The sequence below is a fragment of the Cucurbita moschata genome, unplaced genomic scaffold, assembly GCF_002738365.1.
Source record: "Cucurbita moschata cultivar Rifu unplaced genomic scaffold, Cmos_1.0 Cmo_Scf00023, whole genome shotgun sequence".
NCBI lineage: Eukaryota > Viridiplantae > Streptophyta > Magnoliopsida > Cucurbitales > Cucurbitaceae > Cucurbita > Cucurbita moschata.
This window is the reverse complement of record NW_019268539.1, coordinates 966,543-994,006: the sequence shown is the minus strand read 5'-3', so window position 1 is coordinate 994,006 and position 27,464 is coordinate 966,543. Positions and strand designations below refer to the sequence as shown.

The 27,464-nt window shown below is 32.2% G+C and overlaps 2 protein-coding genes and 1 long non-coding RNA gene across 4 annotated transcripts in view; 1 reads left to right on the top strand and 2 right to left on the bottom strand.

Annotated features, from left to right (window-relative positions):
• The window catches only part of LOC111460049 (selenium-binding protein 1-like), a 4,737-nt gene extending 4,461 nt beyond the window's left edge, over positions 1 to 276 (bottom strand). The window contains exon 1 of the mRNA XM_023103132.1: positions 67 to 276. Within this exon, the coding sequence (XP_022958900.1) occupies positions 67 to 193 (127 nt within the window). The 5' untranslated portion in view covers positions 194 to 276. The remainder of the gene's footprint in view (positions 1 to 66) is intronic.
• Positions 277 to 6,502: 6,226 nt separating this feature from the next.
• Positions 6,503 to 22,568, bottom strand: LOC111460048 (probable acyl-activating enzyme 16, chloroplastic). Of its 2 annotated transcripts, none has more exons than XM_023103130.1 (18): positions 22,109 to 22,568; positions 19,013 to 19,204; positions 17,831 to 17,945; positions 16,962 to 17,049; positions 16,439 to 16,650; positions 15,585 to 15,703; positions 15,130 to 15,279; positions 14,184 to 14,251; positions 11,924 to 12,029; positions 11,105 to 11,263; positions 10,124 to 10,177; positions 9,966 to 10,046; positions 9,194 to 9,331; positions 8,463 to 8,622; positions 8,178 to 8,257; positions 7,923 to 8,068; positions 6,872 to 6,929; positions 6,503 to 6,772 (listed from the first exon to the last, which is right to left on the bottom strand). In XM_023103130.1, the coding sequence occupies exons 1-18, from the start codon at positions 22,292 to 22,294 to the stop codon at positions 6,680 to 6,682; spliced, it is 2,205 nt and encodes a 734-aa protein (XP_022958898.1). In that variant the 5' UTR covers positions 22,295 to 22,568; the 3' UTR covers positions 6,503 to 6,679. The 2 variants fall into 2 exon arrangements, with proteins under 2 accessions (XP_022958898.1, XP_022958899.1); XM_023103131.1 differs by lacking the exon at positions 22,109 to 22,568 and adding an exon at positions 19,337 to 20,037.
• The window catches only part of LOC111460050, a 20,507-nt gene continuing 2,676 nt past the window's right edge, over positions 9,634 to 27,464 (top strand). Inside the window, exons 1-2 of the long non-coding RNA XR_002713364.1 lie at positions 9,634 to 9,644; positions 25,647 to 25,649. This is a non-coding gene — a long non-coding RNA (uncharacterized LOC111460050). The remainder of the gene's footprint in view (positions 9,645 to 25,646; positions 25,650 to 27,464) is intronic.

Below are 27,464 nucleotides of genomic sequence, written 5' to 3'. Positions count from 1 at the left end.
AAAAAAAAAAAAAAAAAAAAAAAAAAAAAAAGATGAAGATACTCCAGTGGTGGTAATGAACGTTACCGGTGTAAACGGCGGTGACGTAGATCAAAGTCTCTCGAGGACCGGACATGGCTTCGAGAGGAGTGGCGTAGCCCGGTCCATGGCGGCAACAGGCATGGCCATTCCCGTTCCTTGCTTCATCCGCCATAGCTCCTTCCCTTCAAGAATCGATCGCTCTCTTACCACAGAAAAATATGGATAGCAAACAAAATAGCAATTTCACAGACTTCACAACGGACACTATAAATAACGACAGCTTTTCTTTATTTATTTAAATATTATTATTAAAAATAGTTAAGAATAATTTATATTTTTTTAAAAAAAAAAAAAAATCTGAAATGGAGAAATCTAAAAAAAAATAAAATAAATAATAATAATATTAAACAGTGAATTTAATAATCTATTAATGAAATGTTATATGAATATAGTAACATTTTTATTTGAAGGAAATATCATATAATAATTAATCTAAAATAGTATATAACAAAAATATCTAAAATTATTATCAAATAGGTTATGAAAATGGGTTTATAAGAAAGCAAGCTACATAATCTTGATATTACATTTCTTTTTATTCCATTTAAATATCAAAATTTTCTTTTTAAATTAAATAATTAAATGCTTCCTAAAAAAAGCAAAAACTAAAACCAGTCAAATTTAAGATAAAAATAAAGCATGCCCACCAAAATTGAACTTATTCCAAATATAATTAAATATAATTAAATTAAAATATACAAGTAAATTTATATTTAAATAAAAATTTTAATATGTATATGTTCATACAAAATATTTTAAATTTGAAAAACTTTTTAAAAATGGAAGATTTGTTTTATAATTAAAAAAATATTCAGGGACATATTGGTTTTTTTTTAATATATAAAGTAATTATTGGTTAGAATTTAATATTCTTGCTAAGATTTTATTTGGAATGAAATTACATATTGGGTCCATATGCATGTCAAAAAAATGGCAGTAACCAAATATGTCCAGGGGGGATGTATCTGTAATTTTACATTTTTTTTATTTTTATTTTTTTGACTAAAATACTGTTTTTTTCTTCAAATTGATATCTGTTTTATTTTTGTAGTTCCAAAGCATATCCTTTTAATTTCTAAATTTTGAAAAATAATTTTACAAAAAATAAAACATCCAATAATTTTGCCCTAAAATTAATTTATTTGAATATTATCCGACGGTTGAACTCATCCACACGTGTTTAGATTCGTGCGTGTGAGGTGTCGGTTTCTTGGAAATAATAACGTGGAATTTTCTTACAATTTTTGGCATTTTCTTTTTCTTTTTTGGATGGTTCATCAGTTTAAATTGTTTTTTTCTTCTTTTTATTTATTGATTTAAACAAATATATATATATATATATATTATTGAATCAATCTTTTTTCGGGTCCACCGTGTGATGTATGTATGTGTATCTGGTCTAACGTGTGATGTATATATGTGTATATGTAAACATGGGTCTGTCTATCTATCTATATATATATTTTATTAAATTTGATGAATAATATTAAAAAATTTAATTTTGCTGAGTAATATTGACGGTAAGAATTTTTTTTTATAAATGTAATGAATGTTAATGTTATTTTTAAAATCTCATAAAAAAAAACTTTTAATTTTTTAAAATGTTAAAACTAAATAAAATATTAATAGTGCGGTTAGATTTAGTTTTTTTCTTTCTTTTAAAAGATTAAGAATATTATTAAACTTTTTAAAGGATGAAAAATATTTTTGTAGATAAAATAGAAAGTTCAGGGATATTTTTATTAATTTAACCATTAAATAAGGCTAAATTATACATAAAAAAAAAAATACTCTTCAATCTTGTCATTATTTTAAAAATACTATAACTTTTTGTTAAAGTTCCAATGCTTGGACTCTCTGTAAAAATTCCAAAACTACCCTTTTAAGTTTGGACCTTGAACAGTGTGGTAGTGACCTAAACAATGTAGTTATATAAATTTTTATTCTAAGTTACCATCACACTGTTTCAAGTCCGAAATTTTGTCAAAACAATAGTAAAGGACAGTGATAATTCCACATCAGCAAGAAATAAAGGAGAAGTTGAGAAAAAAATAGATTATTTATATGAACAAGGTGCACTGTCATTTTTTGTAACTCGATTATGGAAATTTTATAGTTAAATGCGTTTGAATGGAGTAACTTTATGTTGAGTGACATCAACATCGTGGAAGAACACGTGTTAGTCTGTGAGGATGCGGCGGTGGTTTTTTTTAATAATTTTTTAATGTATTATTATTATTATTATTTTATATTATCGAGAAAGATAACAACGTGATCCAAAAATAAATAAAAGTCGTAAAGAACAATCCTATTATTATTTTATTATTTAATAATTTCTTCCCACGTCGCAATCAGATGATGAGGTTGCGACCATTAATAAAGGCAATCAGACTTGAGGTTTAATTCATCACGTGGCAGTCTAATCCTGGGAAGGATATAATTAATTAATTAATTAATTAATTAATTAATTAATTAATGGACTTAAAATATCTAATCTTCCTATTAATTAATTAATAATTGGAACACAATCACTTTATTAATAAAATATAAGATCCACCCTGTCTCAAATCTCTTGTTTTCGATATTAACAAGGTTATATTTTAATTTTTAAAAATTATGTTCGTAATATTATTCAGTTTATTAAGATGTTTTATTTATTTAATTTTTTATTTACACATTAGTACCAAAGAAATAAATAAAAAATTGTACGAGTATATTAATTAAAGAATTCTATAAATACATAAATTTGAGGGGAAATCACATTAAATCAATAAAACTTTAAGAAAATTGAATTAATTAAGAGAGAAAGGTGCAAAATTATTTTTTTAAAAAAATAAATAAATATTTAAAATTCTATTATTAAATAGAATTAAAGTAAAATTTTATAATTAATTTTATTTTCTATTTTAATTTTCCTATTTTTTAATCTTTTGACTTGGATTCATTGAAAATTATTGAACGAGACTTTCACCTCTAAATCTTAAATAATACGACAAAAAAATTATATAGATTTTAATAAAGATTATTAAATAGTTTGTATATAAAGTAAAGAATTAATTAAATTTAATGGAAAATCAATTTCTTTTTTGAAAAGTAACATAATAATAATAATAATAATAATAATAGAGATCCAAATTAGGTTGGTGATATATATCCATTATATTTTTTTTGAACCAATCAGTGATAATCCAAAACAAAAGAATAAATTATATATATCCGGAAATGATGAGGTTGATCTTAATTATACATCGAACAATAATTTTTTTTATTATTAAAACACTCGATGTAGTTTTAAGTTTGTTTTAAACCAACCCTAGTAGACTTATGACAAACATCGACGAAAACATTTATTTTTGCTTATATAAAGAAATATAAACTATGGTCAATGATTGAATGAAAGTCTCACCCGTTAATTTAGACAATAATCATGGGTTTATAATTAAGGAATACTATCTCCGACCTCTTTTGGAGAAGTCTAAAGCAAAGCAATGAGAACTTATACTCACAGTAGACAATATCATACCATTATAGAGAGTCCATGACTTAACAATCAGGTTGCAACTATCTATTATTTAGTAACTTATGTAGGCGGCCACGACCAATTTATGAATATATAATTTATACGGTTGTTCATCACTACTGTAATACTATTTGTAAATATATACTCGGTATACTTTATATTATTAAATATAACCTTAATAATATATTATAATTTTTAAAAATTAAACAAAAATATATTTTATATAATTTAAAATTTGATAGAAAATCGTAAAATGTATCAAATTAATCAAAGTTAAAGTGGCATTCCATTTATTTGAGATTACTTTTTTGGATTTTATTTCATTTTCATAAGGTCACTTTTTCAAATTAAATTAAAAAATAGTCATAACTTTTTTAAAATAATTCAACGGAAATCATGAAATCGTATTAGAAGATGAATTCCTTTGGTGTAAATCTAAATTCAAATCACTGAATCAAATAATTTAACATGTCGTTCTAAAAATTTCAGAAAAGATTTTTCAACGTGGAAAAACGGTATAAATGAATGTGATAGTTTTTAGGTATAGTTGGTGTTGCCCGTGCACACGCTTGTAGACACATTAAGTGGGTTTGCTTACGTACCCGCTAGGTCTAACTATAGGCTAGCATAAGCTCACGTAGCCGATGACTAACGAAAAGTTATGTACAAATGCGTACAGCACGATGTTATTCGCGTTCCTTTCCTTTCAGTTGATTACGATAACGTGTGCACTAGTGCATAATCTGGCCTAAAGAGTCGGTTAATGAGTTTGTTTAGTGAGTCCATGTGCATATGCGTGAACCACGTGTAAAGAAGTATTATGTACTCCATTGTACTTGAAAATTAAAGTATATTTTAGCTATTTATGACTCTCTAAAAGCTACTAATTATTTAGATTATTAAATACAATTGTCCATGAGGCTGACACGTGACATATTCGAGATGAGTGATTCTTATGACTTTTATTTATTTTAAGACATGTCATTGTCATCTGTTGTTATTGTTTTTTAATAATTAAAAAAAATACTTTTTGTTGACCAATTTTAATTTAGTGTTTTTTTTAATAAATAAAAAGTAAGTTATGAAAACCACTCACATTTATTTAAATTAGGAAAAATTACTCAAATAAATTTAGTAATTTAAAAAGAAATCTTCCGAAATATGTCGAGAAAAATAAAATTAAGAAAAAAAACAATAAGAATTGAATGAAAATTCACTATTATTTATTGAATTATAATTTTTTTTTTCTCCATATATTACGTTAATTTATATATTTAAATAATTTTATACAAATGTGAAAAATTATATATGGTTGATTTTAAAATGACATCTGGAGAATATTTATGAAAAATGAAGAATTTAATTAATCTAATTATTAATTCTATAAAGTTTAGGGAATAAAATGTTTTTTTTAGGATTTTTTTTTAAATTTCGACAATAATTAGGTGGAAAAAAATAGTTAAATATGCTTCTTCTTTTTTTTTCTATCATTATTATTATTATTTTCCTATTTATCGTTGAATGGATCCATTCGAAAATAATTAGATAATGACAAAATCATAAAGATGATATATTTTTTTTTTTCGCGTTACTATTCAATAGTTGATAATAAGTAATGGGTTGAAAATTAAACCACAAAATATTTGGTTTCTAATTTTGTGAAAGAAAATGGTAATAATTGAACACCCAAAAATCACAAAAATAACTTTATGTTCATCAAATGCCATATCTTTTTCCCATCAATGCCCCATCTTTCAACCCATTATTGTTACCTTTAAAAAAATGTGGAAGCAAAAAAACATTAAAAAAAAAAAAAATTGATTTCATGGTAGTATAATTAATATTATAAAATTAATTAAAATTTAATGGGACGAAAATAATGTTGTAGGTGAGATCAAGCCTAGAACATGACACGACTACCGGTCCGTCTAAGACAAAATTGGCATGCGCCAACGTTGTTACATCTAATTCGACTAGAAATATCTAGGTTAATCTTGATACGTCTCAACTTTAGGCATGCTTACAAAACCCTAACTCAAACTATTCCTTTTAAAATTCCAGACGGCCTCAAGTATCACTTATTATACATAAGTAAACACTTGAAAACATACTAAACATTTTATTAAAATATAAATAGACACAAAGTTGAAAGTTCAAGAACCTATAAAAAAAATTTTATAATTCGAGAACCAAACTGAAACAAACATGAAAAATTATGATTAAAAATGAAAGAATCTAATATAAAAATGAACGATATATATTATTTTAATAGAAGTAAAACTACAAACATAAGTGTCTATTTATATATTCCCATCATGAATGTTCGGGTTAGATTAGACACCTCACCTAATCTCGTAAGAAAATTAAATTACATTACTTAATTTGAAAACCCATATAATTAAGTGTTGATTAGGTGGTCCAAAACCAATTCCATGAAAGAAAACTCACAAAGTCAATATCTTATTCTCATTTATCAATAAAAATTGAAACCTAACCAAACACTTTTCTAAAAGAATCTATTATTTTATTGTTTCTTAATACATTACATTACCAAATACAACAACATTAATTTAATTGAGATTTTTGCTTTTTTATTAAATTTATTGTTTCCAAATCATAAACTAAACACACCATAGGCTTAATTGCAATCATAGCACCAACACTAGATCACGAGTTATCTAATTCACCCCTAAACAAGATTCTTTTGGCCTGTCCTTCGAGTTACTTGTATCCTATAAGTCATCGAGGGATACTTAAGCTTAGAGGGTAGTTCTCTTTTCTTGTTTAAAAGTGGTCGGAAATCGAACATGTCGGGTTTTACGGAAAAATATTAATGCAGAGAAGTAATTTATCCGTGAGAGAGAAGCCATCCTCTCATCGATCGTTATCCATGTGACAAACTTAGAAAGGAAATCCAATGATTTATATAAGAGTTAAAATGGTAAGAGTTTCATAAACAGGATAATCTCAAAGCTTTTGTCCAAGCCAGAGACTAATAGAACTTATTGCCTGTAAATTTATTATGCTTTGTTTACCTGAAAATGAACATAACTTTGACTTGACTTAAAATCTCCCAAGTTACTTGAAAAGGTTCTCAATTTCCTTCTTGTAATAACCAGCAACTTTGTCTCTTCGAACCTTCATTGTAGGGGTCATTAAACCATTGTCGATCTACAATACAAAATGTTGTGAAGTCAATGAAAGGATTGGCAAAAGTGCAAGCTTTTAGATATCAAAATCAGATGATGATGGTGAGCAAGAGTTTCATACTGTGAATGGTTCATTGACAATGAGGATTGGTCCAATTTGAAATGGACATTCTGAAGTCCTGCATGAAATCAAAGTATTATATTGCTATCGATGATCTTTCGTTCTTCTCAGAATTAGACTAAACATGGGAAAATCACATATGGGAATATCACAAATATAAATAGGAATTGAAAAACATCAGGTTTACATTGACTTGCTTCTTAGCAAATAAAGTTGCAAAAGGCAGTTTAACACAACAGAAGAATCATTGAAAACCCCCTTTGCTTTGACTACATTGTTAATTCAACAACTTACTCTCCTTACTAACTTGGGCATTAGCCCAAGTGTTATATTTGGTTTTGTACTAAAATATCGTATTGGGTGATGCTATTTGTACACTTGAACTTGCTTGGATCATATCTAAACAAATCGAACAGGACAAAGGCCAACAACACAAAATATACGTCGTGGCAGAAAAATATGGGTACGTATATTTCCGAACACTGTGAGATACCTCATTGGTTGGAGAGGGGCATGAAGCATTCTTTATAAGGGTCCAGAAACCTTTCCTTAGCAGACGCGTTTTAAAAACCTGGAGGGAAAGCCCGAAAGAGAAAACTCAAAGAGGACAATATATGCTAGCAGTGGGCTTGGGCTACTACAAAGGGTATCAGAGCCAGACAACGGGCAGTGTGTCAGCGAGAACGCTAGGCCCCGAAGGGGCGTGAATTGTGAAATCCCACACCGATTGGAGAGATGAACGAGTGCCAGCGAGGACGCTGGGCCCTGAAGGGGGGTGGATTGTGAGATCCCACGTCAGTTGGAGAGAGGAACGAAATATTTTTTATAAGGGTATGAAAACCTCTCCCTAGCAGACGCATTTTAAAAACCTGGAGGGAAAACCTCAGAGGAAAAACCCAAAGAGGACAATATCTGCTAACGGTGAGCTTAGGCGGTTACAAACCCATTACACTAAAGCCAACAAAAATACGTATGAGTTCACGGAAAGGATTCCCCAAATTGTTAAACCAGGTATAAGATGAAAATAGGAAAAGAAGAAATGAAGACTCACCATTTTCTCACTTCACTGTAAATCAGATTTTTCAATGTTTCATTGCTAAAATCAGCTGTACTTGAATCTGCAACAGACAATTTCCTTGCTGCAGATAATACTTCTTCCTCATTCGGAACTATAATCGCTCCTAGTCGTCGTTGATCCTGGGTTATGTAAAGTAATGGTACAAGAAATTCACGAAAAAAGTAGTCAAGGAAAGCAGACTAGTCAATACACGGATATGATATATGACATGAGATGTTTTCACTCCACCTGGCCAATAACCACAATTTGTTGTATGAGACTACTTCTCATGGCAGCTTCTTCAAGCACCGTTGGTTCAACATTTTCACCTATTTTCCCCAAGAAAGATAGATTTGAAATGGTTAGAAAATTGTAGACCAGAGATTTCAATTAGATAAAATATCTTAACAGAGACTTCCTCCATGTTCTTATTTTTCTGTTAACACTAGGTAATGAGAAACAAATACATGAAGGGGGCAAAAGAACTGAACTCTTTTGTCTTCCTCAGATTAATTCACTTTATTAGCTTTTTACCTGTTGAGAGAACTATAGTATCTTTTGCCCGCCCATCAAGAACAATTACACCTCCACAACGACGACTCCGGCCTATCGAATGGTGAGGAGCAATCCACCCGATATCCCCAGTGCTAAACCAACCCTCTTTGTCCAAGACTTGTTGTGTGGCAGATGAATTCTGATATCAAATCAAATGAAAATTATTTGTTAAAACCATAAATTAGTCTAGTGAATTTAAAACTTAATGAGCAATATTTTTCATGTACAGAAGGAAATTCAGTAATGGAAGGGTGTTTTCCCCTTCATTCTTGGATGGGAGAGGGTTAAAGCATATGTGACCTAGCAATTTACTACGGATAAAATCTGGACATAATAATTATATCCAGTTCTTTCTTGTCGTTAATTTAATGCCTTAAGGATTGTATTTTATATTTACACTAATTAATATAATTAGTAAGTAAAACTATACTAATTCATATACAGGAGATAACAGCACCTACACCTATATGTTCCTGGAAAAATAATTACAGATGTGCATATAAGTGATCTCCATAAAAGAGAAGTCAACTACAGAGCTGCACGACATAACAGTTCTTAAGAAATATCAAAATTTCGAACTAAGACATCATTTATGGTATATATATAGTTGTAGGATCTAATAATTATTGGATGAATTTGATATTAATGAAGAACATCACAACATAAGGATTTTGAAGTGTTCATTATAGGTGATTCAGACGTGAAAATACCTTATAGTAACCTTTCATCACTTGAGGTCCCTTAACTTCAACAATGCCTCTTGATCCAGGTGGGAGGACATCTCCTGTTTCCATATCTACAATCCTAAACTCTGTATGCCGAATTGGATGTCCAACCGAACCAAGAACCTTTAAAAGTTAAAATCTGCATAATTGTCATATAATCTGCCAATAGGTGTAGAAAAGTTCGAAAACAAAATGAAGCAAATAACAAAACTAATCTTAGCACAGGAGTCAAGAAGTACATAATATATCTTCTTAAAGAGCTGATTTAAAGACATCAGAGTTGTATGTTGTATTCTAGTCCACAGGTAGAAAGGTCATGACAATGTTCTAAAGCCATTTCATAGCCAGAACAATAAAAGCTGCTAGTTTGAAATTTACAAGGGCAGCTTCCAACTATGAAACAGGGGAAATGACCACCGATGGTTGCTAATTAAGGGTTGGCATCACTTCAACCCAATATGATACTGATTTATATCCATAACAAAGAAGAGTAGATACAAGCAGCAGATGATCTATAACGGTTAGACGATGCTGGTATGGAATCTCAAAATTTCCATGGAAAAAATTTGATATTACTCTGTCAAAATATTGCCATCACACTCTAAATTTTACTAAAATATGTATGTTTTATACGAGGATGGCATCCAATTAGAAAGCTACCTAGAATATTAGAATGTATATTGTTCCAGATAAAATGAAATTAATATGCAGAAGTACGATATCCATCCATAGAGATTGACTTTTTGACGTTTCTTACATTGCAGGTAGGTCGTCGAGCAGCAATTACAGGAGAACATTCTGTTAAACCGTAACCATTCTGCACTGTAATGCCAATTGCCTGAAAGAATGCTTGACCATATAAATTGTAAGCAAAGAAATTTGATAATAATTATCAAACGTATTTAAGCATCTGACCTCAAAAAAAAGATCAACATGTGAAGGTAAACTGCCCCCTCCACTTATGCCTGCCTGCAGATTCTAGAGAAGGTTAGTTATCCTTCAAATCTCAAGAGCCTTGTCAATAAATGTAATAGTTTCCAAGGTACCCGAATAAAAATAAGATGTTTGGTGACAATATTCATAAGATAATACAAACTGAAAAACCGTCTTCTCAGATTGAGTCTGTCGATCCAAAACTTGTTCTAAAGAAAATTTTGTCTATGAAGCATAAAGTTGTGTCCATGACATGTCAGGCACGTAAATTAGAATGTTAGCAATTACTGGTAGTTTTCTTCTTCATTTTTGACATGATTGATCACTTTATGAATAAAATATATCATAAATGGAATATGTGCGACAGAAAAAAAAAAAAAAAAATCATGTCATAAAAATATCCAAATAAAGAGTGTATAAAGACGTTAAAACTGTCAGAAAACACCCACAGAGGAAAAAAAAAAGGAACCGTAGGTGAAAAGAACAATTAGTACGCAATAAGGAAACTATAGAAAGGAAAAGTTATAAGTAGACTGAGTTTGATTAGTCAGAACAGACAAAGAAAAAGTCACTAGAAGAGAAGCTTCATCCACTTGTTTAATTGAATTAAATACAAAGTCAGACGTCCAGTCCTTAAAATGTAAATTAAAATGATTTTCAAATGTTTTAGCCACACTTGTTCTATGGAATTTCTTTCAAGCAATTCTTTTTTCAGAGGGAACACCGTTCATGCAAATATGGTGCGTCAAAATCATGAGTGAACCGAGTGCTGTGGTCAGTTTCTAACTACATATTAGACCTCCATAGGTTAGTAATAAAAAATGTCATTAGAGAAGAAATTAGCACCAAGTTCCCCCCCCCCCCNCCCCCCCCCCCCCCCCCCCACAAAAGAAAAAAAAATCAAGCGATTATGTTATGCATGCAAGTTATAGGGAATTTATTGAATTAAAGAAAGAAGAAGACCTTCCATATGCCAACTGCAGATTGAACTTTGCTATAGACTATTTTTTTTGCCAGCATATGAATTGGCCACAATATTGCAGCAGCCGTTCTTGCAAATAACCAGTCCAATGCAGATACAATATGAGAAGGTTGAGCCTCGCTTCTTGTTAGATAGGTTCCCTGAGGGAAAAACATGAAATCATAAAATAGTAGATCATATGTAACTAGGTCTCAATAAGAATGGCTATATATTTTTTTAAAATAAGAAACTAAAACAAATTAAAGAAAGAAGAAAAAAAAGGAGAAATACGACAAGATGTCCTATATATATGCTTTTAAAATAAGAAACTAAATCAAATTAAAGGAAGAAGAAGAAAAAAAAAAAAAAAAAAGAAGTAACAATAACTGCAAATAAAATCCAATTTTGCAGAAGTAACAACGGAATATCCCATACTGTCTGGTCGTTGACATTGAAATGAATTAGGAAAATAAACTAAAGCCAACTATTATGCTGTTCTCATAATTTAGAGATGGAAACCTTGATTACATAAGTACTTGTTGATGCGAATACACCACTAATCAACTTAAATCTGGAAATATTGCCATGCATCCCTAATTAATTTGATAATGAGAGCAAGATTTTACGTTTTAGTCCAGTTCTAGGAATATTGCTAATTTCATAGAAATGTTAACGGAGGGTCAGCGTGAGAGTTCCTAATAGAATATCTAAGGTTTCCCCTGAAAGAATAGAGGATTTCCCCTCCCAAAGTGATTTATATGAACAAGAATTAAGAATGTAGTTAAAAACAGTTTGATGGCAAAGAAGTTTCAATCCCAAACCTCGTAGATCCTCTTCAGCTTCATATAAACTAAGCTGACCTTGATAAATGCAAGCACAAGAAGCTTACGTGCATTTGAGCTTGCTGATATTTGCTTCTGAATTCCACTGGAAAAAGGCAGAGTATAATTAATATACATGTATATACACACACAATATGGCTGGGAGAATCATGAGATCATAAAACCATGAAGAGCCATCTGAACATATAACTAAGACAACAAGGGTAGGACATATGGAAAGAGAATGTTAATAACAGTATGGCTAAGCCAGCCAACAACTTGGAACAAGTTGTTATACACACACAATATTTGCTTCTGAATTCCACTGGAAAAAGGCAGAGTATAATTAATATACATGTATATACACACACAATATTTGCTTCTGAATTCCACTGGAAAAAGGCAGAGTATAATTAATATACATGTATATACACACACAATATGGCTGGGAGAATCATGAGATCATAAAACCATGAAGAGCTAATATACATGTATATACACACACAATATGGCTGGGAGAATCATGAGATCATAAAACCATGAAGAGCCATCTGAACATATAACTAAGACAACAAGGGTAGGACATATGGAAAGAGAATGTTAATAACAGTATGGCTAAGCCAGCCAACAACTTGGAACAAGTTGTTATACACACACAATATTTGCTTCTGAATTCCACTGGAAAAAGGCAGAGTATAATTAATATACATGTATATACACACACAATATTTGCTTCTGAATTCCACTGGAAAAAGGCAGAGTATAATTAATATACATGTATATACACACACAATATGGCTGGGAGAATCATGAGATCATAAAACCATGAAGAGCTAATATACATGTATATACACACACAATATGGCTGGGAGAATCATGAGATCATAAAACCATGAAGAGCCATCTGAACATATAACTAAGACAACAAGGGTAGGACATATGGAAAGAGAATGTTAATAACCGTATGGCCAAGCCAGCCAACAACTTGGAACAAGTTCCATGAAACGTAAAAATGATGGGTACTTCGACCACATATTCTAATAAAAAAGCTAAGAAATTTGGAGAAATTAAAACATAATGCCTAGAAAACTAAGACAGTATTCTATCTTGAAGGGAAGCCTAGAGGAAAATATAAACAGCTTAGACCTAAAGGAAGAAAAGGAGGCCTTAACAGAGAGGAGAAAGAACCAAGGAAAGAGTGGAAAAAGAGAACTATATGACGTGTGCAAAAGTAGAGCCTAATGGGGTAAAAAGAGGAGATAAGAACTCGTCTTTTTTCGCTTGTCTAGTAGCCAAAAAAAAAAAGAAAAAAATGAATGAATGAATGACATTTTGGAGTTAGCTATAAAAGAAGGTTTTAGTAAAGTGAAGAACAAGGAGATAGAAGAGGAAATACTAATTATTTTTCTTTGATGTATATAAAAGACGGCTAGATGAAGTGACGCTTTAACAAGCAAAGAGATATCAAAAGAAATTAAAAGTTTGGGAGATTCATAAGCACCTACATTTGACAGTATTACTGACAAAATCTTAAAGAATGTCATTAAACAAATTTCATGGAGATGTTTCAAACTTTTCATTTTTGGGAAAAGCCATTAATGCTCTTTACTATTAGATTTGGAGTATGGAAAACCCTGATTATGTAATCTGTTTGGGCTAATATATGTGATATGTCTCAAAATTAATCACCTTTAATTATAGAAATTTAATACCATATGATAAAAATAGGAGGAAAATAGATAATAAAAGTATGGTTGAATTATAAGTTTAGTCATTGAACTTTCAAGTTTGAGTCTATTTTGACCATAAACTTTAAAAAGGAGTCAAATGAGATCTTTAAACTTTCAATTTTGTGCCCAAAAGTCTCTGAACTATGCAGAGTGTGTAATAGGTCTTTTAACTTTCAATAGTGTCCGGTGCCTAAAATTTTAATTAGGGTCCAGTAAATTAAAAAAAAAATTATATCTAATAGATCAACTAATTTTTACAAATGTCAAATATGTCGGGTACCCCAATCTGAAACACATTTAAATTTAAGGGACGTACTAGATATTTTAAATATTTTGGGACCTATTAGTCTCAAACTGAAAGTTTAGATACTTGAAAGATTGAAGCTGTAATTTAACCTAAAACTATTTTGGAATATGCACCAAAGATCCCTAAAAGTTCAAGCAATTCAACAAAATCATTTAACTTCTAATTTACAATTCCAAGAAAAATAATATTAAATATATCAACGAGGCAGAGAGACCCCAAGTACCTGTATAGTGTTTCGTACACCAATGGAACAGAAATCAAGTAGTCTGGTTGATATTGACGAAGATCGTCCTAACAAACTCAAATGGGAGGAGTTAAAAAAAAAAAAAAACAATCATATTTCCAGTATAATTGTAATTTTACATTTCAATGAATTGAAGGAATGCATGTTTCTCATAAAATAAAAATAAATAAACAAATAAAGTCCTATAATAACCATTTAGTTTTTGGGTATCGGAAAGTAAGTTTATAAACATTATTTCCACCTATGCATTTTTTGTCTTGTTATCCACTTTATAGCGACGATTCAAAATTCAACCGAAGTATTGAAAAGTAAAAAAGTAATTTCTAAGAAGTTATTGTTTTTGGAATTTGACTATGAATCCTAATATTTTTCTTAAAAAAGATGAAACCATGGTAAATAAATGGTAAAGAAACAAGCACAATTTTCAAAAATAAAATATAAAAAGTCAAATGGTTAGGGATGTAATTGGTTCGATTCAGCGTGCTTTGAGTGCCAAACTAGAACTGAACCCAAAAATATGAAGGAAAAAGGGAGAACCGAACCAAAAAGCAACGACTAAAATAAATATATGTATACAATTGTGCCGTAAGAAATTTTTATTATTGTTAATAACAAGTTCGATGATTCGGTTCAACCAAAACTCATTTGAACGAATGATTCGGTTCAACAAAAACTCATTTGAATGAATCCATGAACCAATCTAACCCATAAAATTTTAACTTATTTAAATCTAACCCAACCCACGTTGTATAGGTTAGATTGGGTTCATCGAGTTCTTCCACACAATCTTTTTAACACCCCTCTACTAGGAACAAAACACCTAAATTCTTAGAAATATTTTCTCACTAAACAACCAAAATCCCCAAGAGAATGATCATTGTAAAGCTCACGGGCAGTTACACAATCTTAAGCAGTGGAAAGGTACCTTTAAGTTTCTTATTGTTGTGTAAGCTTGCTCCACTCCAAATGTAAATATGAAATATTCACAAGCCCGTTCGTATGCATGCCAAGGTGGAAGCATACTTAGAAATTTATCCCCAACTTTCGCAGGCACTACATCCCACAAATTCTTTATCTGAAAAATGTTTTGACATACAAAGCAGCCATTGAGAAGATATCACACACACACATAAGTCATAGATAGATTAATGAAAAATAATATATTAAAAGATCATTAAACAAATTCTTTAATAAGACTTTTAGAACTTTAATTAGCCCCGACATAACTGCCTAAACATAAGAATACGTGGCAATCAAACATAAACACCAAACTCATAAACAGATTAATGAACACAGAAAAAGCATCAAATATGTAGTGAGAATTATGGTTCCAGTAGCCTCGTACTACAAAAACAACTGAACGAGAGTAATCAAACAAACCTGGTGCAATAAATTTCGATGGGTAAGCATGACACCTTTAGGGTTTCCAGTTGTGCCACTTGTATATACAAGTGTAGCAATATCATCCAAGCTGATAGCTTCATATGTATAATGCTGCTCTGTGGATCAGTTCCATGAGAAAATTAAAAGATAGAGAAATGGGATTGGGAGGTAACCAAGTACCAAGTAAAGTTTAAGCATTTTAGATGTGCAAGATTAGATTTATTATGGCAAAATGATAGCCTTCGCAAAAAGGAAAAAGAAACAGAAATAATAAAGTTTTTGTCAAGCTTGTTACCTAGACAACTTTGAACAGATTGGATGGCATGAAAACTAAATCTATTTATCAAGAAAAATAGAGGGAAAATTTCAAGTTCACTTAGTAGATCGACTGAATGAAAAGAAAGGTAGAGGCCGGAAGATACAACATTAATAGGTTGCCAACGAGTTATTTTTTCCTGCCAAAACCTCCACTAGATTGTCCAAAGAGTTACACAAAATGTTGATATGGTTTTTAAAGGACAAAAATGCCTAGTTATTTTAAAACACTAAGTTTAAACTAGTGATTTCAAGAATGAGAACAATAAGATGGCCAGATCTTGTCTTTCTAAAGACATCCAAACAATTTATGCAAAGTAGATATAATATTCTTTTAGCGCAAGTTTACACCAGGATCCCTTCTTTTGATGTCTGTTAACCTTTAAATTATAAACCCTCAGGCCTCAAAATAGAGAGATGGGATGTCATCTTAGATTCTTAAATGTATGAACAAGACTAAGTTCAAAGAGATAAAACAGTAAAATCTGCTATGATTTCTGAGTCCGAATTTCTTGACAAAAAGCTAAACAACTTACTAGCATCATGAGAATCAAGCATAACTTTACGACACTTTTGTCCCATATCCACGATGTCATTGTAATCAAAAACTGCAATGCCATCCATTCCCTCATGAGCCAGGCTAGATTTTTCTCCCCATAGAAGAATGACACATCTCATGGATGCCTTCAAATGGAATGTTTCTACAATTCGATTGAACAATTCAGGGTTGTCCACAACTAATGCTACACTGTGAAGAATAAAAGTAGAATCATTTAATGTATATGATATAGTTTATAAGGAAAAATAGTTGACATTAAAACCGTTACTATCTCAGTAACATAAGACTATGGTAAAGCAATTTGTAGAGAAATGAAAAAAGGAAAAATTAACCAAACTACATAGGAACCAATTTTATGTATCATTGCCCTATTTTTTTAGAAATTGATGTGTGTGGCATCCACGTCTTTAATATAAAATAATGATCAAACTAAAGCAGACTCTGTATATAGAATAATGTAAATACTTCCGACTCTTGACTGAATTAGGCTTCAAACAAACCTTTCAGAGTGATTGTATATTTGCAACAGCTCCTCACTAGATGATCTTGAACCTCTAACAACATTAATTGCTCCCATTGTCATAATACCTGAATCCAAATGATAAAAAAATATAAGGAAAAAGTGTAGAAGCTAAACTACCAATAAGACAGTTTTCAAATCCTAAATGGTCGACAAATTTTCTATGAAACAAATGCGACCTTCCCTGACAAAATTTAGATGAACTTATTGCTCGCTTCAAACATATACAAACTTCAATTTTGACTTTTGCCTACATTTTACTCTTGAGTTTTTCAACAAAAAAAAATGCATAACAACTTTCATTGAGAAAATTAAAAGAATACTAGGGCACACAAAAAACCAAGCCCACAAAAGGAAATCCAATTAAAGAAGGATCTCCAGCAATACAAAATACTTCCTAAAGAATTACTACAGAAGATCTTCAAAATCTAAGCCTAAAAGGAAACAAGAAATCTAATGAGGGACCATAATCCATAAATAGCATATACATACCAACTGACTGCAGATCAAGTGTCTCACCAGTATAACTGAAATCACTCACGATTTTAGGTTTCCCATTATTACTTCAAAAACAGTTTGGTTTCAACTTGAGGACACTAATTTTTGCTTGAACAGTTATTCATGATGAAAATTTATATTGTACATTCTTCCTACTGCATAACAAGGCTATGAATCCCTGTTTGGTCCCCTCTTGTAGAAATGAGAATTCTTATCTCCTTGGCCGGAGAAGAACATAATATATCAATCTAGAGGATGGAAGGAAAATAAGGAATAAAGGGTAACAGTATACTAGCTAATGACATATCAAGGCAAGAAAATTAAATGTAACTCTTTATCATCAAAACATACCTTGATCAGCAACAAGCCATCGACATGAATTATCAGCAAAGAGTGCAATCTTTTCATCTGGCTTTATTCCAATGGCTCTAAGGCCTTCAGAGAAGTTCAAGATACTTTGTTCTAACTGAAAATTAAAAAAATTAAAATTAAAATGTAAATACGATAAAGTATTTGTACATGTTAGATTTAAAAGTAATATAAGAAACAAGATGGCGTGTTGGTTCCCTGCTAAAACAAAAATAATAATAATCACTGACTGAAGCAGACTTTAGGGTTTAACCGATGGTATATGTGAGGAATGTTGGGGAAGCTAGAGTTCTATGCTTCTATAAAAATATGGTAACAAGACAAATTCAATTTCAAGTTTGAAATATCTTGAAAATAAGTACTAAAATGGTTATTTCATGATTTAAATCACATTGGTCATCTCCAAAATAATAATAATAATAAATGACACAAGTGATTCACTTTAGTAATAATACAAAATATAAACTCAGCGTCATTACTTTATCTTAAAATTAATTAGTACTTGCTGAATAACAAGCAAATAATTCATAACTAACAAAAGGGTATGAATGCATTATTCACTCATAGCCATAATTACCCGCTTATTCATTGCATAAAAGGTGATAGAATTAATTATTTTCAAATTTATAATTAAAAGAAAAAGGTTCAGAAGTCAGGAAGTCCAAGGTGGTGTAACATTTATCCTCATATTTATGCTCTACTCCTGCTTAACCAACTGACGAACTGTATCTAACATCTTTCTTAAGCTTCCAAATCCAAACAAAACATTGCTATAAATTCCATTCTGCTTATGACGTTAAAAGAAAAAGGTTCAGAAGTAATAAAATCCAAGGTGTTTTTGAACGCTGCCGCTATGTTTAAATTTATCCTTTGACATGCATGTACTCATTTTTTGGGCTATTGTACAAGTAATGTCATATCCCAGTGAAAACTACGAGATGGTCATCCATCAATCTATAGGACTTAAGTCCCCAGCTACAATCCACTAATATTTAAATTCTTTGGGGAAGAATTGAAAATGTGGAACAGGTCCTAAATTTTAGCCACAGTATGATATCAAGTTCAACTAACTGATAAGTAAGAAGGAACACATATTAGGATCATATTTTCCGTAAGAAAAAATAAAATGGAAACATAAACCAATATGAAGTATAGAAAGCTGACCTCCTTATAAGTCATTTTTGAAGCAGGATTATGGTATGGATCCACTAATGCTACCCGATCGCCATACCTCTCTGCTGAAGACCTCCAAATATCAGGAACTGCTTGCCACTCATCAGATACTGTTGCACTATTACCTGGCACGAAAGAACTTTCGAGGAGTGGAGAATATCTCCTTAACTGCAATGTCTCTGTCTACATTATAATGGAGGAAAAAAATTCAATAAGTTTAAAGAAAATAGCATGATAACATCAAAATGCAAACATCTTATCACGCGAAGAAGAATGGGAGAATGAATTAAGACAAAGCATTGATATTCATGATACCTCCGGCAAAACATCATGAAAATTTGATGTCATATAGGGAATTAATAGTTTCAATAACTAGTAAATGAAAGTTTGAATACATAATCCATCACTAAGGGCGTGGAAGCTGATTTCTATCAACTGCAAGTGAGTTTAGAATGACTTTAAAGAATTGTGATTTTTTATGTGAAGCACTTTGTCGATAAGAACTTCTTAAAGAAGCATTTATACTTCAGAGGGTCCATCCAGGTATATTAATGGGAGATACGAAAAATGATTTTAGCCAATAAAAAAGCACTTCTAAAATTTCTGCAGTGTATTGTCAGACAAGCAAAAGCGATTTTGGAAATCCTAAAAGCACTTAAAGTACCTCTCCCAAATCCTTCAATTTGAGGTTTCCTAATGAATTGGTGAAAAGGCTTGAAAACGTAATTTCCTTCTAGTGTGTTAAACATAATATTAAATTTATCACTAACCCATCAGCTTAAGTTTTTAGGTTAATTAGTAATTTAACATGGTATCACAGCCCACGAATGAGGAGTGATAGAGTGTTTACATATCATTAAATTTATCATAACCCATCAGGTTAAACTTTTGGGTTAATAAGAGATTTGACACTTCTGACCACTATCCCAATCAACTCTCCTTTGAGAGGCTGGCCTGGACACAGATTTATTGAGAAATTAAAAGCCTTAAAAGGTACTGTTAAAACATGGAACAAATAGACAAATGGCTCCATATCTACACGGAAAGAACAGTAGCTGAGGGAGTTGGCTGAATGGTTATATGAAAGGAATACCAATTCCAGTTTCTTCCACCGTACTGTTGCTGCCAGAAGAAGAAAAAAAAAACACCATTATGGAAATTCTCAACACATAAGGCAGAAGAGTATTTACTGACCAATAGATTGAAAGCGAGTTCATCAAATTCTATGAAAAGCTAAACACTAAAAAGGATGGGTCTCAGACTCCTACCTACCCCTCTCAACTGGAATCCTATTTCACACCAACAGGCATTGGAATTAGAGAAAAAATTCACGGAAGAGGAAATTTGGCAAGAGGTTAAAGATTTGGGCTCTAATAAGACGCCGTTCTGAACGGCTTCACAGCAGAGTTCTATGAAAAGGTTTGAAACATTCTTAAGCCTGATATCAAAAGAATTTTCCAAAACTTTTTCGTAATGACATCATCAAAGCAAGTCTCAACGAAATACATATTTCCTTATTCCCAAGAAAACGGAAGCAAAATCTGTGGGGGGCTACAAACTCATTAACCTTATATCTTGTATGTACAAAATCATGCCAACAGTCCTCTCATAGAGACTCAAGATGGTCCTTCCCTCTACCATCATTGAGTATCAGTCTGCTTTGTTACTGGCAGAGAAATTCTCGATGCATCTCTCGTAGCCAGTGAACTCATTGGTAATGGAAGAGGAAAAAGAGAAAAGAGGTCGTCATTAAGCTCAATGTTGAAAAGAACCTTTGATTAGATTGATTGGGAGTTTCTCGATGCAAATTCTTAAAGCCAAAGGGTAACTGGGGTTACAAAGCCTTCCAATTGGTACAAATATAAGAAAGAGAGTAGTTGCAAAAAAAATCCCAAGTTTGCACCAAGTGACTTCTGTAGACAAAATAAGATCAAGTAAGTAGAAATATATACTCTCTATTCCATGATGTGATAATTACTGTCCACCCATGTGATCCAAAGGAAGATTTTGACCATATTATTCCAAAGGGAATTTCCTGCTTCTGGTTAGGGTGGACCACCAACATAGTGTGAAGATTAATGGTAATGTTTTTGGGCATGAGGGTGGTCCTGCCAAAAGGGATTTTTTGTACGAATGACCTAAAATTTTGTATCAGAATGATGAAGGGAGGAGAAGGGGGATGGATGGGGGAACAAGAAAGCCAAGAAGCTGAAATGGGGAAGTGAGAGCGAGAGGGAGAAAAGGACAGGGAAGAGGAAATGAGAGAAAGCCAGAAAAAGAAATATCAAAAAATTCATATACGGTTGAAAGTTTTGTTTGAACAACCATGTCAAATTTCATTTGATAGCCAAATTTGAAATCAACCCGTTCAATTATACCAAAAGCTTGGATAAGGGCATTCCAAAAAACAGAGGCAAAGGAGAAGCTAATACAAATATGATCTTTGAGTCTCACTATTCCTCTTGCGAAGAAGATCATATTGACTGTGTAAGCAAACACCCTCAGAACTTAGACTTCTAATTTGAACAGGCTAACGACATCTCACACCTCTTCAAAAGTCCCACCAAACTTAATAGGTTAGGTGAATAGTAGAGTACAACACGTATTGCAAGAAGTTACTTAAAGACTACAATTATAGAATAAACATTATTCCAGCCAGTTATTTAAAGCAATTTCGTTCCAAATACCATTTTCAATTGCTATACCTAAATCAACTCAAGATCCTCAGCAAAATGGAAAACCATCAAAAGTAGGTAGAAATCAATTTTGGCCGTAAAGAACATTATTGATCTCCTTTCTACCAGTAATCCAAGAAATAAATACAGCTTGTTCTTTGTCGTTCCGTATCACTAACCCCACCACAGAGACCAGAATTAATAAGAACTGACACCCATGGGATCTTTAATTAGGCACACAAAAGGAAACCATAGCGCAAAAATGGAAAAATGAGTAAGAAATTTCTTGCTACAACGACCAAAAACAAATATAACTGAGGCTTAAAATTCAAGGAAAGACCTATCCAATCACAACTAATTCTCACTAACCTAAATCTCAATCCATACATCCAAAAGGTACTTCACAAATCACCTTATTAGATTGGCAAAAAACTCGACAATCACGGTTCGCTGAACGCCGAACTCCACTTCCAACGCAACTTTGAAGCAAATACGGACCAGTGAGGCGATAACGAGAGAAGAGGAAAGGGAGAGATTGGGAACAATCGGTAGATCTCCATGAGAGTTGACTGGAGGTAAAGGGAAGCGCCATAGCCATAATCAATATCCAAATGGCACAGAAAACAAGATAAATTGAGGTGAAACAGAGATCGTTGCTCTGGTGTGTTTGTATCTAAAACATATCGAAACGCAGAGTGAGAGAGAACAAAACCGTGAGAGGTGACGAACAGATATCGTGGAAAATTGGATCATTGAAGACTCCGAAGAAGTAGGAAGGAAATTGGTAGGTGGAGGAAGTTAATCCAAATGCTGTCGCTTTCACGTGACATCATGTTTTTCGCGATGCCGGAAGCTTTTCCGTCCGCGTCCTGCCCTCTTATTTCAATTCTTCAAACAAAATGTTTTTCATTTTTTTTTATATATTTTCTATAAAATTTATATTTATATATAAAAAGTGAGACAAGAAAGAATAAAATCTCCTTTTTGTTTCGTTAACCGGAACAAATCTTTCCCCAAGTTCGATTATTCGCTCAAAGTCCTTGATTGAAAGGGAGTTTTGTTTACCTTACTGTTCCCGGAAAGCGAGAGATCTCATTGTTTGAGAAATGCTCTTTCCTCTAGCGGGATCAAACTTTTCACAAGATAGCATCCCGTACTAAGAGAAGGTGCATTAGTCTACCCGAAGGAAAGTCAAGAGACAAAGTGGGTACTGGCATGGTTAGAGGATTCGAACCGGCACGACTAGTTTAGTGTTAGCAATTAGCATAAGGCGGTTATGCGACAACTTGAAGTTGAGAAAACTTCGATTCTAAATTACCGTTACATCCAACCTCGATATTTTTTTCGAGATTGATTCTTGCAGGTTAAATGGATGCGTTATTTAAAATTATTTTAGGTATATGGTAAATAGAAAGTAATACCTTCAAAAAGTTTTTAAAAATATTTCTTTTAATTCAATTTAATATGAGTTAATTTCATAAATTTTAATAATAATTTCGGACTAAATTAAATAATCAAATTATTTCAAATAAATGTTCGAGATTAAATATTACTTCTACGAAAATATCTATTAAAGGTTTTTTTTTTTTTTTCGAGAATATTAAAAAACATTGAACATGTAAAGTTAAACGATCCATTAACCACTTAATTTTAATAATTTATTAGATTTAAAATATTAAAAGTTTTTATAATTTTTCAAACTTTTTCAAAACGTTATCTCGTTATATATCATCTTGAAACTAAACTTATAACTTAATTATAATGTCACGGTAAACGATCGGTTATCGACAATCTATGAGGTGATTTTACCGTTGAAATGACACTAATATATTTACAAAAATACCAAAGTTTGAAGACAATATTTTTTTTCGAGACAATTAAGACAAAACATAGTGAAAGTAAAGTTGTTGGCAATTTTTGTTGAGAATTGAGGTTGTTTTTGACTCGGGTCAAAGAGTAAGCTAGTGATGCTTTCGACTATGAACTCTCGCCATCTAAGGTGCAGAATCCTTCGTTGAGAATTGAGGTTAATTTATTGATATTATTAGATTATTGTTTTATTAACGTATTTCAACTTGATTCGTCTATTAGATAGTGTCCGTTTTGACCTATCGTCGTAAGCCTCACAATTTTAAAACATATCTACTACGGAAAGATTTCCACACACTTTATAAGGAACGTTTCGTTTCCCTCTCTAACCAATGTGGGATCTAAAATTAAATATTTAAAAAAATAAAACAATATTAAAGGTTTAGGTTGCATGCTTAAAATCATTCAGGTTTTATTTGAACAATCTTGTTTGTGGGGCGATTCGAATCTCAAACAAGTTTTATTTCCTTAAATATTTGATTAACAACGTAATAGTGATTCTTTATTGTTTTAGGGTTCTTAAATATTTTATATCTAAAGGTCTTATACTTCAATAAGGTTGCTAAACCGAATTGGGCTAGTGATATATTGATAATTGGCTTATATAATTATTGGGCTTAACCCTATTGGGCTAGTGATATATTTTAACACTAGTCTTCGTTCATAGCACCATGTTGAGCCGACAACGAAAGCCTTGATATTTACTAGTATTCAGCCCTTTTGCAGACAACTCTACCATTAGTCATTTCTATTCTTACTTCAAAACTTTCTTTCTAATAAAATGTGTAACAGCCCAAACTCACCGCTAGCAGATATTGTCTGTTTTGGCTCGTTACGTATCATCGTCAACTTCACGGTTTTAAAACATACCTACTATAGAGAGGGTCTAGCCCTACTCAGATAAGTACCTTGCACCGTCTGGTGACTGCTCTGATACCATTTGTAACAGCCCAAGCCCACTGCTAATAGATATTATCTGTTTTGGCCTATTACATATCACCATCAGCCTCACGATTTTGAAACGAGTCTGCTAGGGAGAGGTTTCCACACTTTTATAAGGAATGTTTCGTTCCCCTTTCCAACAATGTGTGATCTCACATTTGTAATAGCCCAAGCCCATCGCTAACACATATTGTCCGTTTTGGCCCGTTACGTATCTTCATCAGCCTCACGGTTTTAAAACGTGTCAGCTAAGGAAAGGTTTCCACACCCATATAAGGAATGTTTTTTTCCCCTCTCCAACGATGTGGGATCTCACAGTCCACCCCCCCTTAGAGGCCAACGTCTTCATTGGTACATCGCTTGGTGTTTGACTCTAATTTGTAACAGCTCAAGCCCACCACTAGCATATATTGTTTTTGTCCATTATGTATCGTCGTCAGCCTCACAGTCTTAAAAAACATCTACTATAGAGAGGGTCTAACCCTACTCCGACCAATGTCTCACATTGTCCAATGACTAGCTCTGATACTATTTGTAAAAGCCCAAGTCTATCGTTAACAGATATTGTCCACTTTGGCCCGTTACATATCACCGTCAACTTCACAGTTTTCATACTCTTATAAGGAATGATTTGTTCCTCTCTCGAACGACGTGCTCATATAATTATTGAGTTTGACTTTATTGAAATATTTAAGAGATTCTTGATCGATTAACGAAGATCCAAAAAGAGAGATTTTGATGGAGGCAATTAAAGAGGAAAGCAAGAGAATAAATAAAGTAGTTCTTAGTTGTTGCTTGCACGTTGCCAATTCGCCTATTCAACCACTCTCAACTAACCCTACACATACCAAGATTGCAATAAATGTCGATAAAGTTCGAGTTTTTTTTAATCTATCTCAGGTCAGCTGAGAGTGGAACGAAACATTCTTTAATTGTTTATAAATGTGCGGAAATCTCTCTCCCATATATGTGTTTTAAAATTGTGAGGTTGACGGCGGTACGTAACGGGTCAAAGTAGACAATATATGCTAGTAGTGGGCTTGGATTGTTACAAATGGTAAGCAAGGACGATGGAACTCAAGTGGTAGATTGTGAAATCTCACATCGGTTGGAGAAAGGAATAAAACATTTCTTATAAGGGTGTGAAAATATCCCCATAATATACACGTTTATAACCGTGAAACTGATGGTGATACGTAACGAGCTAAAGTGGATAATATCTACTAGTTAGCGGTAGTCTTGACTGTTATTAAAAGTAAAATTCAAAAATACTCTTGAATTTTCAAAAGTTTCATTCATACTCTTTAAGTTTTTTAACTTATTGTCAATACGGTGTTTCAAAAATACTAATGAATTTCGATAATTAAATGAAAGTCGTTAATATTTTATTTAAAAAATACCTTTGAATTTTCGAAAGGTTTTCACATGTATCTTTTAACTTTCAAAAGTGTTTCAAAAATATCCTTAAAGTTTTCAAAAACCTTAATAAATAATCTTATTGTCTATACCACTTTTCAGAAGAAATACTAACTTAACTTTCAAAATTAACATTAAAAATAGATAATTTATGAGGTGTCTAGTAACTATTTCCGTGGTATATCGACAGTAAATATCTTTTAAATTTTTTTGTATTGCTGAGACGTGTCTAAGGATAAAGTCTTTGCAACCAAAGTTTGCCGAGGAGCTAAGTGACGTTCGATACATTTCGAAATCGAGAAATTTCTACCGGATGAGTTGTGGTTAGGAGTGAAATGCCACTCGAACTCGAAGCTAGCTAGCTCTCCTAGAAATACGTTGAAAAAGATGGTTTTCCCCAGAAAAAAAAAAAGTTCAGGATATTTTTATTAAATACCACCCAGTCTTCCCTCAAATATTCATCTATTTGCCTAGTACTATCCAAGTCAATTCGTTTTCTCTAGAGCACATCGACAATCCCATAGCGCTCTATCACATATCTTCACTATGAACACACCTTATAGATCACAACTTCTTTGTTCGACACCTCGAGATTCTACTAACATGGCTAAGTTAGGAGCACGACTCTGATACCACTTATTAGGGATAATGACACTCTATAGTGTTTACAATGATATGATATTGTTCACATTCAGTAAGAACTACATGAGTGCCGGAGAAGTATTTTGGTAAAAAAAAGAGCCCCAGATTATAAGAACACTCGATTGAATCCTCACAAGAGTAAGAATGAGTACCGTGATCATATTCCTTTATCCAAATTTTAAAATATCCATAAAGATTACATATTTAAAATAATTTAAAACCATTCTTAGTGACATCATAAACATATCAATACAAAAATGTTATATAATTAAAAATGTTTATTTAACTTGTCGGTGTCAATTGTGATGTTTCGCATTTTAAAGTCTCGAGGGAAACCCTGAAAGGGAAAGCTAAAAAATGACAATATCTGCTAGCGGTGGATGTGGGTTGTTACAAATGGTATCAGAGCCAAGCATCGGGTTATGTGCCAGCGAGGAGGCTGTTCCCTAAATGGGGTAGACACGAGGCAGTGTCCTAGTAAGGACGCTGGCCCCAAAGGGGTGGATTTGGTGGTGGTCCCACATTAATTGGAGAAAGCAACGAGTGTCAACGAGGACGCTAGACCTCAAAGGGGAGGTGGGTTGTGATGTCCCACATTGGTTGTGGAGGAGAACAAAACACTCTTAAGGGTATGGAAACATTCCACTAACAGATGCATTTTAAAGCTTTGTTTAGGGGAAGTCCGAAAGGGAAAGGTCAGCGAGGACGCTAGACCCTGAAGGGAGGTGGATTGGGATGTCCCACGTTAGTTGGGAAGGAGAACAAAACACTCTTAAGGGTGTGGAAACCTTCCCTAGCAAATGCATTTTAAAGCTTTGTGCAGTTACAAACTTGTCGTCGAATAAGGCAAAAAATGCAAAAAAAAAAAAAAAAAAAAAAAAAAAAAAAAAAAAAAAAAA

What these genes read in the sequence shown, in the direction of transcription:
- LOC111460048 (XM_023103130.1), bottom strand. Translation starts at nt 22,294, where the DNA reads ATGGCTATGGCGCTTCCCTTTACCTCCAGTCAACTCTCATGGAGATCT. An exon ending in ATATACAATCACTCTGAAAG is followed by an intron (nt 16,651 to 16,961) that starts GTTTGTTTGAAG and finishes TATTCTTCACAG; the next exon opens with TGTAGCATTAGTTGTGGACA. An exon ending in TACTATAGTTCTCTCAACAG is followed by an intron (nt 8,258 to 8,462) that starts GTAAAAAGCTAA and finishes TGGGGAAAATAG; the next exon opens with GTGAAAATGTTGAACCAACG.